At 39.6% G+C, this 21384-nt stretch overlaps 1 protein-coding gene across 1 annotated transcript in view; it reads left to right on the top strand.

The window, feature by feature from the left end:
• Positions 1 to 1852: 1852 nt before the first annotated feature.
• Positions 1853 to 21384, top strand: part of LOC118972522 (cadherin-related family member 3-like) — a 65788-nt gene continuing 46256 nt past the window's right edge. The window contains exons 1-4 of the mRNA XM_073230450.1: positions 1853 to 1895; positions 5773 to 5969; positions 12727 to 12898; positions 14411 to 14499. Of these exons, the coding sequence (XP_073086551.1) occupies positions 1853 to 1895; positions 5773 to 5969; positions 12727 to 12898; positions 14411 to 14499 (501 nt within the window). The remainder of the gene's footprint in view (positions 1896 to 5772; positions 5970 to 12726; positions 12899 to 14410; positions 14500 to 21384) is intronic.

The raw sequence follows: 21384 nt of genomic DNA, 5'->3' as shown, positions 1-21384 counted from the left end.
GGGATACTAAAAGCACCCAGGCCAAAGGAGAGAGCGTAGGTGGTCCTTGCAGAAGCCCTGAAATACAGCATATCTGATGTGCTTTAGCCAAATGGGCTTCTGGTTCTACCTTGTCTGTTTTTCCACAGGCATTGGAATCCCTAGAACACAATAAATAAACAGGTGCTTGAATGAATGAATAAATGAATGAGCATTTTCTTTAACCAAGGGGCAACTATTTTCACTTGATTGGAATAGTTGTCTTATTTCTGTTGTATTTTGTCAAGTATCTGAATGAATGAGACTACTTCTACACTAGGAAAAGAAAGCTAGTCTTTATTTGTGTATGTGTCTGTCTGTGAGTGTATTTAACAGGCTGAAGTGAAAAGAGACATGGGTTTTCCAAGGGGTCCTGAAGCTGCTGATGGAGCTGGCAAGAGCGGAATGGGAGAAGAGCTATGGCACAGACAGACACTGATTTGAGCCAAATCTGTTTTTAAATTCTATCTCTGCCTCTTACAAGGTTTGTGTCCTTGGGCAGGTCACAAAACCTCTCTGGACCTCCATTTTCTTATATGTAAAATAGCTATAGTAACTGCTCCTTTCCAGGGATGTTTTAGTTAATCATTTATCCAACGATTATTTGAATGGCTAGTGGATGCTGGTGCTAGACACCTGAGACACTAAAGTGAACAACACACACAGACTCTCTGAACTAACATGACTGAAAATGTTGTGGGAGAGGCTGACAACAAATATGAAATGAATTAACTTTGGCTGGGAGTAAGTGCTATGAAGAAAACTAAAAAGGATGATAGGATAATGAGGGTCAATGTTAGATGGGAGTCAGGGAAGGCGGCCTGCCTGCCTGCCTGACAGCTGACAAGGAAAGTGAGTCAGCCATGTGAAGATCTGACTGTCCCACGTAGATGAATCAGCAGGTACCACAGCCCTGAGGTGGAAGGAGTCTGCTGGCTCTGGAAATGTGTAATGCAGACAGGTAGGTGGTGGCACAGAGAGCTACATGTGATGAGCTGGAGAGAGAGCTGCGGCAAACTTGCTGGATCCTACAAAACAAAGATCTTTGCCTTGATCTTCAGAGCAATGGAGAGTTATGGTTTTCTAATCATTAATTTTTTTAATTGTGGTAAAATGTATATAATACAAAATTTACCATCTTACCCATTTTTAAGTGAATAATCCAGTGGCACTAGGTATACTCATATCGTCGTGTAACCATCACCACCATCCATCTCCTGAACTTTTTTCATCTTACAACACTGAAACTCTGAAACCATTAAACAGTAACTCCCCATTCTTCTGGAAACTGCATTGCTGCTTTTCTATCTGTGTGAATTTGATAAGGGTTTTTATGGAGCTAGTCAATGAATGTTTATTCTGGGCAATGGGGACCCAGCCTTAAACAAACAATTAGGACTTAAATTCTAGTGGAAGAGACACAGACCAGACATGTTAACAAATAGATCAAGCATTTCAGACACTGGTAAAAAATGCTACCAAAAACTAGGAAAACCTGGTAGAAGGCAAGCAAAAGTGAGTGCTTCTGCCAGAGTGATCAAGAAAGACACCTTAAAGAAGTGATATTTGGAAAGGAGGCAAACTATGGTGAGAGCAGGGAGAGGAAGTGTTCCACAGATGGAAAACTACCAGAGCGGAGGTCCTGAGGTGGGTGGGAACCAGGCCTTGTTTGAGGGCGGAAGGGAGACCAACGTGGTGGGGACACAGGTGACAAGGGAAGGCAACATTATGCTTCTGTTTTAAAAAGACAGCTGGGTGCAGCGTGGAAATACAATGCAGAGGGAAAGTATGGTTGCTAAAAAGTCATTACATAGGCAATTGGTCCAGGCCGGCGATGAGTGAGACAGAAGTGTACAGGTTCAGGAAATATTCAGGACGTATGATATTGAAATGAACGATGCATGAGGACCAATGAACAGAGAGAGGGAAATACTAGACTGGGAAGTTAGGTTTTTGCCTTAGTTCAAGTGTGAGATTACAGTGGTTTAACTAAGTCTGGGGTAATGGAGCTAGAGAGAAGGGCACCAATTTCAGAGTCCCCCATGACTGTATTTTTCTTTCCAACCTTCCTTCACAGGATTTGGCTTGGAGTCATACCCATATGATTACTCCCTGGACATTTGTAAGTGTCCAGCCAAAATTCCAGAGCAGGGCAAAATCTGTATGATCTCCCTTGTTCTTAGCATTATCCTTGTATTGAACATATCTCAGATAGCAGGCTCCTATTCAGGTAACCATAACAACAGTTGACTCCTATTGAGCCTATTGAGACAGCAGTTGATTGAAACCACTAACTCAGAGATTGCAAACATGAATGCCTGCTGGAGCCAGGAGGGAAAATATGAGAAGCTGTGGGGTATAATAGGGATGGATGGGATTGTAGTAAATTGCAATGCTGGACCAATCAAATGCTATTGAACTTCAAATTTGTAAGAATCTTTATGCATTTAAAAATGTGGTTTGTCCTTCATATTTGACCTGTGGCTCTCCTGTCTGCTGCCCTTAGAGATCTTTTTATGTAAACTCTCCATTCAGCCAGCCAGATCTTTGCTATCTGTGGTCCTAAGCTAATTCCCCACCCCAGACAAGTATTGACCTAAATATATTAATTTTGCATTTTATTGTTTTTTTGACAAATTATTAATTGTTTTTACATTTTATCTTTATGTGAATGCTTACTAACCTCACCTAACTTGTAAGTCATCTGCAAACTTGGTAAGCAGAGACCCTAGGGCTTATTCTGAGTTTGGGAGTGATAAACACATAGAACAGGGCAAACAGTGTACCTTAGTGACCTGCAGTAATTTTGAAACTGAATCCTTTTGAAAATCAATAAATATGTAATAAGCTGACCATGTCTTGAAGAATCTCTAGTAATTCTAGCCATCCAAGATTTACCAGGATTTGGAAGCCTTTGCATGTAGAGGAATATGGATTGGGGACTTTTTCTCCTTCTTCAAAGCAAACTTTCTTGGTGGGGCTTTTGTCCTTTTGCAAGAAGAATGTGGAACATTACAGATCACTTAGCAAGAATTGCATCATGAAGTGTATCCAGGGTGCCTAGAGACAGTGTTTCTCTGGAGAGACTACCTTGCTGAAGCAATTCCACTCTCTGGAAGTCAGAGCAGGAATCGGCTGGTGCAAAGTGTCTCTGAAGAGGCGAAAGGCTTTCTAGCAAATGATGCCTTTTTTTCATCTGCTTCTTGTGTTGGCTGCTGCTCCAGGTTGGTGTCGATGACTTTGGACTCATCATATAGTTTTGAAATAATCATTTGGTTTGCTTCTACTCTCTTTCGTAACTTCTTAGTGGTGGTCTTAGAAATTGAAATCGTTAAGTGCTCTGGGCCGTGCCACATTGGAAAGTCTACATTTCAGTCAAAATGTCCTCTCAGGTTCAGCTGATATGACTGCAAGGCACAGTCAGCTCTCTGGAGGGTGATTTGCCAATAGCTACCAGCATTTGATCTGCGGTCTCAGAACCAGCATCCCATCTCTGGGAACATATTCTCTAGAAATCGTAACATCAGGATGTAGGTTTTTTTGAAATAGCAAAAACAAGAGGCAACCTACACATCCATCAAGAGAGGACTAAATAAATAGTTCTACAAACTGTGGACATTGGAGCCATTGAAAGGAAGCAACTCTGTGTGTTCTGATATGCAAGTAAGAGGGTAATCCACGGTGTACGCAGAGTGGAGACAGGATGTCCTAAACCACGAACACTAGAAGACTCCTTTTAAATAAGCTCTCTGTAGTCACATACGGTCACAGAACGTTCGGGAGGAATGTATGTCAACAATTTAACAGCGGTTATTTTTGGAGATGGAGAGTGGGAGTGGTAGTAGAGCAGCAGAGGTGGGGAAGGAGTAAGTGGGAGATTTAAATTTTTTATTTTGTATACTTCATATTGTTTGATTTTTTTAAATGAGGATGTTTTATACTTACACTACAACATTAAACGCAAGAATTTAAAAATCAATTATCCAAATTTTGAATGCATAATTTCAAGAAATTGGTTTAGGTGATTTTTTCCCTATTTGCATGGATTGATTTCATAAAAATAACTCAATTGAAGAACTTAAACATTTGCATTAGAATCAGTCAATTCTGGTTTTGGATAAAAGCCAAACTGTCCATATTGACAACAAAAAGCCATGTCAAACATGCTTAATATTTTAAGAATAAATGATGGGTTAAAACTGAAAAAGCTCTCTGAGATAATTTACAATTTCTTAGTTAGGCATGATTAGATTTACTATTTCTAATAAAAATAAATGATTATATTTTCAAAAACAACAACACACTTCTATAACTATACTGCCCAGTACAGTAGCCACCATCCACTTAGGTCATTAACAACTTGAATGTGGCTAGTCTGAATTCAGATGTGCTGTTTCTAAGTGTAAAATACATGCTGGAGTTTAAGGATTTCATAGGAATAAAAGATTGTGAAATATCATATTGACATTTTAAAATGCTGATTAAGTCTTAAAATCACACTTTGAATGCACTGAGTTAAATAAAATATACTATTAAATATTTCCTTTTTAAAACCCTTTTAAAATGTGGTTACTAGAAAATTTTAAATTACATATTACACAGAGCTATTTTATAGTTCTAGAAATTTTTGTAAACCGAATTTTTCTTAAGCATGGAATATTCAAATCAACTGCTCCTGTTTTATACATACAGCTATCTTTTTGAAGTTGAAATAGCAGGTGTATCCATCACATCAACTCAGCAGGTGGGATGTTTAGTAAAGTAGGATATAATGAAGTCTAAAAAATACTTTATTTCAATTTAGTTTGTTCTATTTTGCCTTTTTGTGTTTGGATGAAGATTTTTATCTTAAATCTGGTACCACAAAGTAGAGACTCTCAGATGCATTTTGTCTACAAGATGTTTTGAGTATTTCATATAAAAATCTCCATATCAGGATCTTCACAAAAAATAAGGTCTGACAGATCAGCCTACATTCCCTATGCGCTGGGTAGTGGCTTCCCCCATTAGGTGGAAACAAGCTGCTGTGGTGCCTTTGTCACCACAGTCCCCACTTATTCCCTGATGCCCTGTACCCAGTGTTTGGGCATTATTTTACAATCTCCACTAAAGAAGTTTAACTAGTGTTTCCCAATCTTCTCTTGTTCTTGGGTACAAACATGTAGCCTCTCAGTCTCCATTATTATATGAAGTCACATTCCAGCATTTTTACATAGCTTTAAGGATTTTTTCACAATTTCTTCCTATGATCCAGCTATGGGACTCCCATAATTTTCCTTTTAATTCTGACCTATTGATTCAATCTCAGAAAGTAGGAGGTTAGAGTTTCAAATAGGAATTTGGGGGGGACACAATTCAGTCCATAGAATTCTGCCCTAATTCAAGGGCCCTAATTCAAATGTTAATTTTGCTCAAATCCTCACAGACACATCCAGAATAATGCTTGCCTCATGGAGCAAAGTAACACATAAAATTAACCAACACAGTCTCTGACATAGAAGTCTTGTGTCTTCTGCCAGGATGTGTGAAACTGGCAGGCTAACTTGTTAGCTTGAAAGTAGCGTAAGTTGTCAGATTCTTCACAGTTCTTAATGGTTCTGCCAAACCAATTCAACTGATTTTAAAACTCTTAATAAAAAAGAAGTTATATTTACTGTGCTTTTCCTTCAGAGTCTGAAATATTTGCAAAAAAGAGTTTGGGAAGCATTGCTGAAATCCTTATTTTAAAAAGTGAAATTTTGTGTTTCCTCTAAGATGTTCTAGCTTTTCCAAGTTTTGCCATTGAAAATGCCAGCCCTCTTCTGGAAAATGCCTCTGAACATACACAGGTTGCCATAATCACTGTGTCTGTCTCACCTCCTGTTTCTCTGGTTGGGGGTCCTGCAATCATCAGTGCGAATCCTGTGCTTCATCCGTTTGTGCTGTCTCATAGATCCATGCACCAGTGGGAGGTAAGTATCTAGGTGAGCAGTATCATCACTTGGTACCACAAGTATTCTAAAATGAAACTATCATGCTCTCCCTTCTTGCCTTCTTACTGGATACTATTCACTTAGCACCCACCCATTAGGACACATTATGTGCCAGACACTCTAAACCTCCTTGGGGACATCAAGATCTATTTATCTTACAGATGTCTACAGGAAACCTACTCAGACAGAGGGCAAGACACTGGGGTTCCCGTGGTAGAACACAGTCCTTGCCCTCATGTTTACTGGTTCACAGGAAGACACATTAATCAGACGAACACATATAGACACACATACACATACACACACACACACACACACACACACAAGCAGAAATTATAAGTGTAATAAGAGCCATGAAAGGCCCATAGGTGGATGAAAGGACCTAAAGGGGACATCCGATGTTGTCCGGCTTCCCTGAGGAAAAGCTACATGAGAAGTAATCTTCAAAACAAATAGAAATTAATGAGATGGACAGAGAGAGCTCTAAGCAGAAAGCACAGCATGTCCTAAGGCCCTGTGGCGAGAAGGAGTATGGTGAGGAGAAGGGACCAAAGTGGCAGGAGGGGACAGGGAAGTGCAGTGAGAGAGTAAACCAGAGGGCCTGTAACCTACAGGACCTGTGAGGCAGGTAAGGAAGTTTTGTTTACCATCCAGTATAATAAGGTGATGATTTCTCCCTCTGGGGAAAAGTTCAGGCAGGCTTATTGCTCATTTTAGAGGATCTGGGTTTCCTAAGGTCAGGGTTCCTTAAATGTGACACAAATCCACTGCGCACACAGCATTCACCTGGGCCCCTCTGCAGTCTCCCCCCCCCAATGGGACTGAGAGCAGCCGGAAACAATATGACACGACGCTCACGGTGCCTGCTGGCTGTGCTGTGAGTAGTACGTCCTTAAGAGCAATGCATGATTTCCACCAAAGGATCTTGTGTAGGGAAATCAAAATTGGCTCTTAGATTTAAGAGATTCCAAAAGTGATAGGGCAAAGAGATACCTACGTGACCAGTCATGGTGAATTATGAGAGGCAATCTGAAATAGCGGTTAAGAGCATGTGCTCTGGAGCCAAAAACTGCCTGGGCTCAGATCCTGGTTTTGTATGTATTACTCTGGGAAAATGACTTCATTTCTCTGTTGCAATTTTTGTCACCTATAAAATGAAGATAAGAGCAAATGCTGCCTCACAGGCAGTATTCAATATGTAAAGTGCTTAGAACACTGCCTGGTATTCAGTCAGCCAGTAACTTAATCAGTATTAGTTTTGTTATTATAATGGTGATCTGGTGATCTTAGAGAGCGGTCAGTCCAAAAAGCAGCTGTAACCCAAGAGGAAGACATTCAGCCTAAGAAAACTTGGGAGAGGCTCTGTCAAAACACTAACATTCCTCCAAGAGGACTCACAGGAACAGGCATTACATCAGAAGAAACACTATCAACCAAAAGCTTTGAAGTTTAAAAACATGGCACGCCACAAAGACCAAGGATCAGTGTGCCTGGAAGAGTATGAGGAGGAAATGGCCAGAGACGATTCAAGGAGAGGAAGGTGGAACCATATCCTGAGGGAGTCCCTGCAACTCAGTCGTTACCTGCCACCGGTTTCCCTGACACACTATTTCCTTGGCTTGGATTGTCTGATCTCCTCTGTCTCCTTCCTCTTCTCCAGTTGGCCATTCTTGAAATCCACAGTCAGGAGTAGCTTCTTTTCCTCTCTGAATCAGTTAGCAGTTTTCCAGTTGAAAACAGTAGAAACCCATCCAAACTAACTTAAGCCAAAAAAGGACCTGTTTAAGATCTGAACTCTCCAAGAATGTAAACCTAACATTATTTTAAGGGCAGTTTGATCCATGATTCAAATAACATGACAGGGACTTGGATTCCCTCTGGTGTTCTATGTTTACACTCTCAGGTAGGCTCTCTCCACATGATTGCAAGATGGCTGCCAGCAACTCCCAGAGGTACATCTGCCAGGTTCATTACCCAGCATTCTGTTCAAAAGTGCTGAGATTCAATCTGATTGGATTAGTTTGGGTCATGTGTTCACTCTGAGCCAATCATTAAGGCCAGTGGAATGAGTGAGATGTGATGACAGACTTAAAGATGGGTTACTACCTCTCACCCTGGTTGGGAGCACAGCCCCACTAAGACCAGTGGAGAAAAAGGTGGCATTACAAACCAAAATTTTGACTCAAACAAAAAGTGGGATTGTTACAGCAAGGACAAGAGTAAGAATTGAGGTGGTAGATGACAATTACCTGCCATAGTCTCTATAACACCCCTTATTACACTGTAGTACCATTCACTGTTCAGATATTTGCTCCTCAACCAGATTGTGGGTTTCTTGAGGGCAAGTCTTACTGATCCTTTCCTTTTCATAGTACCTGACACTTAGTAGTTACTCAAATTTCAGTAAGTGAATGCTTTGCTATCTGGATTAGACTTTCCCCTATAAGCACTGAAAAGCCATTTGAAGTTGTAAATAATTACAGAAGAAATACAGACCATTTAGAGCTTACTAAAGACAACTCTTTGCTTAACAGACTGGAAAACTCCATAAAGTTTGACAATGCCTCTTGCTGTAAGGCTGAGGAAATCACTGTCAGACAGTGTTACACACATGCTGGTGACCATAAGATGACCCAAAAAGCTACTGAACAGTCAGCTGAATGACTGCACAAATTTGTATGTGGAGACAGTGTATCCTACCTTAATTTTTAAAAATCCATCATTTAGAATATAGCTGTTTATATACTATTAAAATATCTAAACAGGAAAACAGATAAAACCCTACAGAGTAATACCAAAGGTAGTGGACAGACTGCTGATCCCAGCGCTATTACTAAATAGTTGTACATCCTTTTTCAAGGTTGGGATCTGCAGTTTTCACATCTACAAAATGGGATAATGATATCACATTCCTTCATAATTTCATCAGGTTATTAAGAGGATTAAATGATATAAAATACCTTGTAAAACACATCAAGATGCTTTGAAAAACAACAAGAGGTTGCTGGGGCTGAGGGGAGTGAGCACAGGGGAATAGCTGGAGTTTAGATGTATTCTGAGGAAGGTGGGACATTATTTATCTATAGCTACAACAATGCTGTATAGCAAAGCACCTCAAAACTCAATAGCATACAACAATAAGCATTCATTTCTTGTTCATGTGACTGTGGGTTGGCTGGTGATTAGCTGATCCAGCCTGATTTGGCTCCAGACTGTGGGTTGGGTCCAAGTCAGCTTCTACTGCCTCTAATCCTCTTTTATCACTGAGAACCCAGCCAACTCCACATGCACATTTCAAGACCTATGTCTGCTTGTATCCCTTTGGTTAAAACAAGTATCCATGCCACACAGGATGGAGATGTAATAAGCACTGCTTTTAATGGAAGGAACTGCAAAATCACATGGCTAAAGGACATGAACATAGGGAAGGGTAAAGAATTGGGGACATTAAATCTACCTTCCACATCTAAAAAACCATTGGGGAATTTTGTGGAATACAAATATGACTTCCTTACATTTAAAACAGGCCACTCTAACTGCTGTGATGAGGACAGACTATGGCGGGGCAAAGCATACCTGTTAGGAGGCTACTGAATATCCTTGCCAAACCTTACTACTGTCTGATATCAAATTTGCTTCCAACTTCAGTTAAGTGCAAAATACTGTCCCATGCTTGTTCGTAATTTGATTTTTGTTATGTCTTAACAGCAAAATGGCAGCAAAGATTCTTCAGTAGTTTGCTTATTGATTTTGTTTTTTTATGATTTGCTTTTGGTGAGGTAGTGAATTACAGTTCTTCTAAGCATGGGTTTTAAGATCTGGACAAACTTAGGTGTGAATCGTAGCTCCCCCAGTAGCCAGGTGGCCGTGGATAAGCTACTTGACTTTTCTGTTCTTTGGTTTTCTTTTCTGGACAAAGAGATAGATAGATAATAATATCACCTCACTCAGGGGGTGGTAAGAAGACCCCATGAGAGAGTGTGCAAAGTGCCTTCTTAGTGCTGGGACGGTAACAAGCAATTAACACACAGTGGTTGTTACTATGATTAATATATTTATGCTTAAATATTCAGCACTGTTGTAGTCAAATTACAGATAACAAAACACTATAAGAAAGATGGTCACATTATCATAACTGTGTCATAATAGATCAGCTCTAGGTAGATTTAGAAATAGTTCAATTATGAAAAACTTTCCTAGCATGGAAATTAACCTGCAGATAAAGGCAAAACCCAATGACCTAAAAATCTGTCTCTACCACATTACAATACAAAAGGGAATATGCTGTTCTATTTGAGGTTTAGCATATCACTATCCTTTGTTAACTTCCCTCCTTGTTTGGTTTGCAAAATACTAAGCTTAAGGAAGGGTGACTGGGCAGGCAGTCAAAAAAAAAAAAAACAAACCCAAAACTGAACTAGTCTTCTTGAGAAACAATAGCAAAGCTTAAAGTGAACTGATTATATAGATAAATTAATGGAAATGAGACAAGGTGTGCTCTGGTTATATAATCTTCAAATTGCTACTTGTCACTGAGTAGCACAAACAGGGTGGCACAGGCAGGAGAGGAAAAGGAATCCAAATTACCCTCAGTGTGTGCACTCTGTGTTCTTTGGATGAGAGCAATCAAGTAGAAGGGACCACAACCACCTTCCTGTCTTCTTCCATTATCAAGTGTGAAAAGTAAGCATTTGCATTTTTAAAAATTCAGTAAGTGCTGAAAAGCCCAACACTGTGTAAAGTGCTAGGGAGCAAGAAAGACACAGTTGCTTCCCCTATGGGGATCCCAGGGCAGAGGGAACCTAAAGCAGTGGGACCAGCCTGAGCCTGGGGCTTTGTTCAGGGTGTGCTTGAGAACAGACTGTGCTTAATTACAGCTTGAAACTCCTGTGTATCTTCAAATCAGGCTATGGTATTAAATTAACTTATCAGGAAGCATTCAGGGTATGATGAAAAGAAAACAGGTTTTTAAGTCAGGCAGACCTGACATTAAATCTTAGCTGCCACTTACTACCTCTGTGACTTGGGCATAAATTTCTGAGCTTCAGTTACCTCATTGGTAGCATGAAGATGATAACAGCATTTGCTCTATGGGATAATTAGAAGAATTATAGAGATAAAGTCTCCAACCTGTGTTAAGTGTTTAGTAGAGAAAAATCATCAAATATGAATGTATTACTGGCTTCTCCTGGTGGTGGTGATGGGGTTTGATATTCAGGTGTCACAGTAACTCATACTGTTTGTCAGTGGGAAGGGCAGACTGGCAGGAACTGGGTTCAGGTTCTGCCCTTCCGCAGCATGACTTTCCTAGCTGCATTACATAATCTAATCTCCAGTTGCTTCATCTGTGAAATGGAGCTAATAATAGTACCTTGCTCATAGGTTTCTTTGGATGTTTAAATGAGGTAAAGAATTGAAAGCAATGCTTGGCACATAGAAAGTGCTCATTAAATGTTAGCTCGTATTAGTATGAGCTTGTTGGGGTGGCAGGAGGATCCTTTCTTCTGAGAGCTGGTGATTCTAATACTGGAAAGGCAGGCATACCAGAGTGGAGCAGTGTGGCTAAGAGCACAGACTTCAGTATCAAAGCCCAGATTTACACCCTGCCTCTGTCCTTTGCTTGGTGACCTTGCTAAGCCTCTGTTTTTTATTTGTCAAATGGGCATATGAAAAATACCAGTCACATTGTTTAGGGTTTTTTTCAGTGTTAAATTATATAATTCCAATTAAACACTTGCAGTTGGTACACAGTAAGGGCTCAATACATGTGAACTATTAGTATTGCTTTCAAACCCATCATCATTTTAGACAAAGGGTTCATGGTTTGACATAGAACATCATGGTTTGACAAAGACAAGTGGCCAACCCTTTCCAGTGGGTTTTGCTATTCAATAAAACCTTTGTTTTCTGTTACTTTACCAGTGGGAACATTTCAGAAACAAGCATTTCTTAACCTATTTACATCATGTGAGATATGCAAAGAACATTAGTGACAGAATATTCATTGCTTTCATTTAAGGGCAAAAAAATCCAGATTTGAGACCTGAAGGGTCATGGTCAAAGTCTTGAAAGCCTTTCATACTAGAGATGGAATTTGAGTCCAGTGTTATTGATGGTCAACCTTAGGGGAGCCCTGAGGAGAGCAGTTCGAAAGCCAGTGTGAGACCACAAAGGAAGCCTAGAACAGGACATGTGGGTGACTGAATGAGGGAGGAAAGAGACTCTTCATCCACTTTTAGGCCCTAGACAGTTGAGGCTTATGATTAAGAACATGCGTGTGAAATTAGATGAAGTCCAGAGTCATTGTACTTTCTATCTGTGAAAACTTGGCCAAGCTGCTTAACCTCTCCAAGCCTCAATTTCTACATCTGTACCCAAGTAGAGTACCCACTTGCAATAGCAAGGACAGAATGGGACGTTTGTAAAGTACTTAGGATACTCCCTGACAAATTAGAATTGAGGGAGGGACTCCATAAACTTGTTATTAGAAAGAATAACATGGAATGGTAGGAAGGATGACAGAGAAACCATTTGATATAACATGAATGAACTCTTTGTTAATGTAAGTTTTTAATAAGTCAGATCACCTTGCTTCCACATTTTAAATACAAGATTTTTATGCCTTTTTTTAAAAAAATGCTGATTCATACTAAGCATTATAGATCTAAAATATTCTGTGTACATCCTTATGAAGTCAGTCATTTACTCCATTATTCTACAACTTCCTGAAATTTAGTTACTTACCACTGGAGTACCCAGGCTGGACTTTGAGATGGTTACTCTCTACTCTCTGACAATCTATGCCAAAGACGACCATGGGGCAACAGCATCAGAGACCATTTTAATCCAGATCGCAGATGTCAATGAGCCACCCACCTTCACTGGATCCCTTGCTCGAGGAGACCAAGGTACAGAGTTCTTCTCTCGGGGGGAGAAGGATCCAGTGGACATACATGTGTATACTTCATGCCCTGTGCCCTATGCGCTCTCATAGTGCCATAGCCATAGGTGAAATAGGGAGAATAATTATAGCAAAAGTAATGATGAATGGCTGCCACTTACCAGGCGCTATGTAGCCCTGTCCTAAGAGCTTCATATGGGAGGTTCTAGTCATATTTGCATTGCATAGAGGAGTTAGTAGACTTAAAAAGGTGAAGTAACTTGTTCAGCATTAAAAGCTACTTATTTCTCTGATTATTGTATATTAAAATAATTCCTTTGTGTGATTATTTAATTAATAGTATGTCCGGGTTATTAAGCTAGAAGCTTTATGAGGACCGGGGTCATATCTTATTTGTTCTTTCTCTAATTTTCTATTTGATTTTCACTGTATATAAATCTCCCTATTTTCTCATTCTTTCTAATCACTTGTCTCTATGTATTCAAATATTTAAACCCAAAACCTACATGTGGATGATCCAATGATCTCTATTAAAAACATAAACATTTGAGGTTGAGATGTTGGGGTGGCCACTAAGTGGGGAGAGTTTCTAATCCTGCCCGAGCCTCAGTTTCCTCATTGGTTAAACAGAGGTAGTAATCCCTTCTCAATGTAGCTCAGCCTGCAACAGTGTGTTGACGTGCCAATCATTGTGCCAGGCATAGCGTAGGTGCTGAATAAATGTTAGGTTCCTTCTATTCCCTTCCCCCAAGCAGATGATAAACTCCTCAAAGGCAGATCCAAGGTCATATCAGGCTCTCTGACTTCTAAAACAGTGAGCCTGGTACTAGGTTACCTGTGGACAGTCCCTAAATGTTTTCTTACGAGATGGCCAAGCCAGTGTCCTAAGCGGTGTTCACGCCGGCCCGGGGACTCCTTTCCTTAAAAGATCCTGCCTTCTTGGCCAAATGGTGGAGCAGCAGCTTCTCCAGGTGGAGGGTGGGGAGGGCAGGGGGGCAGGGAGGGTCCCTCCCTCAGACCCTGAGGAGTCTCCCACTGTCCCACCCAGTAAATGTGCATGTTTGTGGTCCCTACTGTTTTAAAAATGGATAGAAAACAGGAAAACATCAGGAAAAGACAGACATGAATTTAAAAAACAGACAATATTAGTGTATTAGATGTGACCTTGAGTTAGTAACTTAATCTTTCTACACCCCAGTAAAATGGAAATAATAGTCAAGTTGCCCATGTTAAGTACTTAGCAATTAACAAGTGCTCAGAAAAAGTTCATCATTATCGCTTACATTTAAAAATCCTTTTATTACCTGTCACAAGATGGACACTTGATAACTCACATTTATTACTGTTATTATTATTATAGTTATGATTTTTAAGATTAAAGGGAATCACCCTATAAAAACATCTATACTGAGCAAGCACAAAGCTGTAAGCTTTACATAAAATCCAGGATTGGATGAGGGGTTTTGGGCTTATCATGGTGACACTCATTCAAGCATATGTATTTCACATTTTCTGGCAGTTACTGAGATTTATATCCTAGAAGACACTGCCTTGGGCACAGTCATTTACAGAGTAGCAGCCAAGGATCCGGAGGATGCTGTTTTGGAGGTAATTTATGGCTGGGGGCAGAGACTTATCAGTGCCTGGTGGTTTTATGCATAACTGCATTCACATATAAAGCCACGGAGAAAATTGGGTCAATTATATCAACAATTCAGGTTCCAAACATACCTTTTGCAATTATCAGGACATTTCAATGACTGAGGGCTGGGTTGTCTGGGTAATAGCTTTCCTTCTAGTACATTCCACCCTGTGCAGGCAGGCCCTGCCTAATTTTTAGGTAACTTTGACAAAAGATGCCAAGCCATTTCATTTCATTCTTGGGAATTACACACACTGTCAAGAAACAATACAGCTTTCTGGCAAAATTAATTTGTATTTCAAAATTCTGGGTCTCATCCGCAGGCTGTAAGATGCCCCAGGAATATACTTACTTTCAGAATAGGTGTCTTCCCATTATAGATACCACAGGAGGGGAGGAAACTATGGACTTGATGTTAAAAGACTTGGATTTATGTTCCATCTTCACTGCTACAATCCATTTAACATTTCTGCTTTTCTCTTTCAACCATCAAATCAGGAAAAAGATGTCTGCTTTGTCTTCTCTCACATTGCTTTCCCTCACACTATAATGAATGTGAAGTTAGTTTTTAAACTGTAAAATATTTTGCAAATGACAGGATTTATATTTGCATCTTTTTGATGTCATGTGGAATGATCACAGCACTGCTAGTCTGTAATATTTTTAGCTAGTGGATTGATGGACAAGAATATAATGTCTTTAATCTTCAATGTTGTATTACTTTCCCAAATTGGCTAAAAATTAGAGAACTGAACATGCTGATGTTGGACTTTCAACATTCACAATTTAGCGATAATGCTCCTGAATCCTTGTTCAAGGCAACTTGACTTCTACAAAACTTCCCTTAAATAGTAAATGGCCACTGTAGTTAAGGCATTGTTCCCATGGTTTCTAAAAGTATTGAGTACACTTGAGTAACTACACAAGGGAACACTGCTCCTGTCAAATTCCCCCACACATTTGGCTCACCCTCCTCCCAATAGCACAATACCACATCCAGAATGGGACTGGAAAGGTCAGAGCTTCCTTTACAACATGCAATTAAGCCACCTAATCACGCATATTACTCCAAGTCAACATGTTCAAGATTATAGTATTGAATCTAGCACTGAGCAACGCTAACCACACGGGACTCAGATACCATAAAGCAGTTGCGTCCTTGGTGTTCTCCATGGCAGCTCACCCACCATGTTGACATTTTAGGGTGGAAAACACATCAGAGTCCAAGAGGGTTTATCTGTGACTCTAACATGCAATCACAATAACTTAGTAGCCAATTAACACAAGTAATTCACTTCAAATGAAGGACTCCCAGATGCTTGCTCACACAGATTAAATGCTTCTAGCCCTGGCCCTATACTTTTCCCAGAAGAAAATTGGTTCCTGGGCCATATTTGGAAGACTCATGCAATGCTCCTTGTGAATTTTACCAAACATGGAATGACATTTCAGTGTTTACACAGGCTGTGGAAACTGACATTTAGATGCACTCCTACACACATCCTTCTGACACAGTAGATCAGACCAGATGTGTTATTCCAGTACTTATGACTGGGCAGCTACTTTATTTCAGCCTTCATACTGATTCTGAGAAAACTGGTTCTAGTCTGGGGAAGAGCTCATCAATGTTTTGGAGCCTGATGTCTGATGATGATAACAGAGTATTAATAACTGCTAAATGTTTATACTTAATATTATTGAATCCCCATGTTACTCCTGAGTAGATGCTATTGTCTCCTATGATATCAATTAATGGATCAATACATTTAGTATTATGTCTTTAATTTATAGATGAGGAACATGAGGCTAATAAGATTAAGCAATTTGGCTAAAGAGTAAGTAGTGAGGTTGAGATTCAAACTCATATCTATTTTGCTCTAGAGCCTGTGTGTTTCCTTTTATACCAACAAAAGCATATATCAGAGTATTCCACACAGCATAAGCTCCACCAGATGCTCTAGGAGGGAAACTGAAGATCCTCTGATGAAAAGATTTTGGGAAATAATGTCTACCTCTCTCCTCTGAATTTACCATAAAACAACATATCAAATGCTCTGAAGACTTCTCTAATAGCAGATGCTTCTTTAATCAGACTTGTCATAATTATCTGTCCGCATCAATTTTTTTTTGTAGATAATTATTTTTTATTGAAGGGTAGTTGGCACACCGTATTACATTAGTTTCAGGTGTACAACACAGTGATTCAACATTGATACACATGATAATTGTAGGTACCAGCTATCACCATACCAAGTTGTTACAATATTTTGACTACATTTCTTATGCTATACATTACATCCCGGTTACTTATTTATTTTACAATTGGAAGTGTGTACTTTTTTTTTTTTTGTGAGGGCATCTCTCCTATTTATTGATCAAATGGTTGTTAACAACAATAAAATTCTGTATAGGGGAGTCAATGCTCAATGCACAATCATTAATCCACCCCAAGCCAAATTTTCGTCAGTCTCCAATCTTCTGAAGCATAACGAACAAGTTCTTACATGGAGAACAAATTCTTACATAGTGAATAAGTTACATGGTGAACAGTGCAAGGGCAGTCATCACAGAAACTTTTGGTTTTGATAATGCATTATGAACTATAAACAGTCAGTCCAAATATGAATATTTGTTTGATTTTTATATTTGATTTATATGTGGATACCACATTTCTCTCTTTATTATTATTATTTTTAATAAAATGCTGAAGTGGTAGGTAGATGCAAGATAAAGGTAGAAAACATAGTTTAGTGTTGTAAGAGAGCAAATGTAGATGATCAGGTGTGTGCCTGTAGACTATGTGTTAATCCAAGCTAGACAAGGGCAATAAAACATCCATGGATGCAGCAGATTTCTCTCAGAACAGGGGGGGTGAGGTTCTAAGCATCACCTCTGTTGATCCCCAATTTCTCGCCTGATGGCCCCCCTGCGACTGTGCCTGTCTTAGGTTGTTCCTCCCTTGAGGAATCTTACCCGTCTCTGGCTAACCAGTCATCTTCCGGGGCCATACAGGGGAATGTAAAGTTGGTAAGTGAGAGAGAAACCATATTGTTTGAAAAGGTTAGCTTTTTACTTCTTTGCAGATTTATGCCCTGTGGCTTCTATGCCCAGCACTTGTCTCGAGGTATCTTTACCACCTGGAGGAATTATGATACTCGGTAAATTCGATATGAGGCACGAATTCTATTTAGGGGTTGTAATTAGGAAGGAAGAAGAAAAGCAATAGAAGTAGCAGGCGGAAGAAAATATGGGAAGATTGGTTATTTCTTTGACATATCTTCTTGTAGAGTAACTTAAGCATGTGTAGGTTTTAAACTACTAATTAAATTGTGTACACACATTAACATAATAGGAATACAGCTACATAACCAAAGCAGATCTATAATTACCAGCCATCTCCAGTGAAACCAAGAAAACCAGTTAGGCACCTTAGGCATTTGTGAAAACTTATCTATGATATGATGGATATTGTCCAACTGAACTTGAACAGTCTGAGAGAAATCAGACAAATTAAAACAGCCCATTCCTGGGGACTGTTCACATCCCATATGTTCTTTTAACAGTAAATAGTCTGTAGTTGTAAGATTTTGGAGCGCTACAATTTGCACTTCTCCTAATTCTTGGTTGAGTTCCAACAGTATAGATCCAGTCAAATTTGTTGTTTTACTGTATGCACAGGCCAGCTTAGATATCTCCTTCTTCATTCCCATGGCAAGTCCAGGAACCAGTGGGATGGGTGCATCTACACCTGTAGCAGCGCATGGATCTTTGTTGGAGTTTTTTGATGATCATCTTCTGGCATGAGTCTTCCAGAGAGTGCTGGTGTTGGAAGTTCTTTTTCATATCGTATCTTAGTTCATTTTCGGGGTAGCCAACTTAGGCTTTGATCCTCTGTATAACCAGGTCCCCCCTATAAACTGCTTTACAGTCACTGTCCATCAGCATAGCAAAATGTTGTAGAATCACTACTTGTCTTCTGTGTGTTGTACAGCCCTTCCCTTTCTCCCATCCCCCCATGCATGCTAATCTTAATACCCCCCTTCTTCTTCCTCCCCCCTTATCCCTCCCTACCCACCCATCCTCCCCAGTCCCTTTCCCTTTGGTACCTGTTAGTCCACTCTTGGGTTCTGTGATTCTGCTGCTGTTTTGTTCCTTCAGTTTTTCCTTTGTTCTTATACTACACAGATGAGTGAAATCATTTGGTATTTCTCTTTCTCCGCTTGGGTTATTTCGCTGAGCATAATACCCTCCAGCTCCATCCATGTTGCTGCAAATGGTAGGATTTGCCCTTTTCTTATGGCTGAGTAGTATTCCATTGTGTATATGTACCACATCTTCTTTATCCATTCATCTATCAATGGACATTTAGGTTGCTTCCAATTCTTGGCTATTGTAAATAGTGCTGCGATAAACATAGGGGTGCATCTGTCTTTCTCAAACTTGATTGCTGTGTTCTTAGGGTAAATTCCTAGGAGTGGAATTCCTGGGTCAAAGTCTGTTTTGAGCATTTTGATGAACCTCCATACTGCTTTCCACAATGGTTGAACTAATTTACATTCCCACCAGCAGTGTAGGAAGGTTCCCCTTTTTCCACAGCCTCGCCAACATTTGTTGTTGTTTGTCTTTTGGATGGCAGCCGTCCTTACTGGTGTGAGGTGATACCTCATTGTAGTTTTAATTTGCATTTCTCTGATAATTAGCAATGTGGAGCATCTTTTCATGTGTCTGTTGGCCATCTGTATTTCTTTTTTAGAGAACTGTCTGTTCAGTTCCTCTGCCCATTTTTTAATTGGGTTATTCGTTTTTTGTTTGTTGAGGCGTGTGAGCTCTTTATATATTCTGGATGTCAAGCCTTTATCGGATCTGTCATTTTCAAATATATTCTCCCATATTGTAGGGCTCCTTTTTGTTCTATTGATGGTGTCTTTTGCTGCTGCTTAATATAGGCCCACTTGTTCATTTTTGCTGTTGTTTTCCTTGCCCATGGAGATATGTTCAAGAAGAGGTCACTCATGTTTATGTCTAAGAGGTTTTTGCCTATGTGTTTTTCCAAGAGTTTAATGGTTTCATGACTTACATTCAGGTCTTTGATCCATTTTGAGTTTACTTTTGTATATGGGGTTAGGCAATGGTCCAGTTTCATTCTCCTACATGTAGCTGTCCAGTTTTGCCAGCACCATCTGTTGAAGAGACTGTCATTTCGCCAATGTATGTCCATGGCTCCTTTATCAAAATATTAATTGACCATATATGTCTGGGTTAATGTCTGGATTCTCTAGTCTGTTCCATTGGTCTGTGGCTCTGTTCTTGTGCCAGTACCAAATTGTCTTGATTACTATGGCTTTATAGAAGAGCTTGAAGTTGGGGAGTGAGATCCCCCCTACTTTATTCTTCTTTCTCAGGATTGCTTTGGCTATTTGGGGTCTTGGGTGTTTCCATATGAATTTTTGAATTATTTGTTCCAGTTCATTGAAGAATGTTGCTGGTAGTTTCATAGGGATTGCATCAAATCTGTATATTGCTTTAGGCAGGATGGCCATTTTGACTATATTAATTCTTCCTAGCCACAAGCATGGGATGAGTTTCCATTTGTTAGTGTCCCCTTTAATTTCTCTTAAGAGTGACTTGTAGTTTTCAGAGTATAAGTCTTTCACTTCTTTGGTTAGGTTTATTCCTAGGTATTTTTTTTTGATGCAATTGTGAATGGAGTTCTTTTCCTGATTTCTCTTTCTGTTGGTTCATTGTTAGTGTATAGGAAAGCCACAGATTTCTGTGTGTTAATTTTGTATCCTGTAACTTTGCTGTATTCCGTTATCAGTTCTAGTAGTTTTGGGGTGGAGTCTTTAGGGTTTTTTATGTATAGTATCATGTCATCTGCAAATAGTGACAGTTTAACTTCTTCTTTACCAATCTGGATTCCTTGTATTTCTTTGTTTTGTCTAATTGCCATGGCTAGGACCTCCAGTACTATGTTAAATAACAGTGGGGAGAGTGGGCATCCCTGTCTAGTTCCTGATCTCAGAGGAAAAGCTTTTAGCTTCTCGCTGTTCAATATAATGTTGGCTGTGGGTATATCATAGATGGTCTCTATCATGTTTAGGTGCTTGCCCTCTATTCCCATTTTGCTGAGAGTTTTTATCATGAATGGATGTTGAACTTTGTCAAATGCTTTTTCAGCATCTATGGAGATGATCATGTGGTTTTTGTCTTTCTTTTTGTTGATGTGGTGGATGATGTTGATGGACTTTCGAATGTTGTACCATCCTTGCATCCCTGGGATGAATCCCACTTGGTCATGGTGTACGATCCTTTCGATGTATTTTTGAATTCAGTTTGCTAATATTTTGTTGAGTATTTTTGCATCTACGTTCATCAGGGATATTGGTCTGTAATTTTCTTTTTTGGTGGGGTCTTTGCCTGGTTTTGGTATTAGGGTGATGTTGGCTTCATAGAATGAGTTTGGGAGTATCCCCTCCTCTTCTATTTTTTGGAAAACTTTAAGGAGAATGGGTATTATGTCTTCCCTGTATGTCTGATAAAATTCCGAGGTGAATCCATCTGGCCCGGGGGTTTTGTTCTTTGGTAGTTTTTTGATTACTGCTTCAATTTCGTTGCTGGTAAGTGGTCTGTTTAGATTTTCTGTTTCTTTCTGGGTCAGTCTTGGAAGGTTGTATTTTTCTAGGAAGTTGTCCATTTCTCCTAGGTTTCCCAGCTTGTTAGCATATAGGTTTTCATAGTACTCACTAATAATTCTTTGTATTTCTGTGGGGTCCGTCGTGATTTTTCCTTTCTCGTTTCTGATACTGTTGATGTACGTTGACTCTCTTTTCCTCTTAATAAGTCTGGCTAGA

Source organism: Manis javanica, chromosome 3 (genome assembly GCF_040802235.1).
Source record: "Manis javanica isolate MJ-LG chromosome 3, MJ_LKY, whole genome shotgun sequence".
Lineage (NCBI taxonomy): Eukaryota > Metazoa > Chordata > Mammalia > Pholidota > Manidae > Manis > Manis javanica.
Note: the sequence above shows the minus strand (reverse complement) of the source record. Positions and strands in the feature narration are given on the sequence as shown.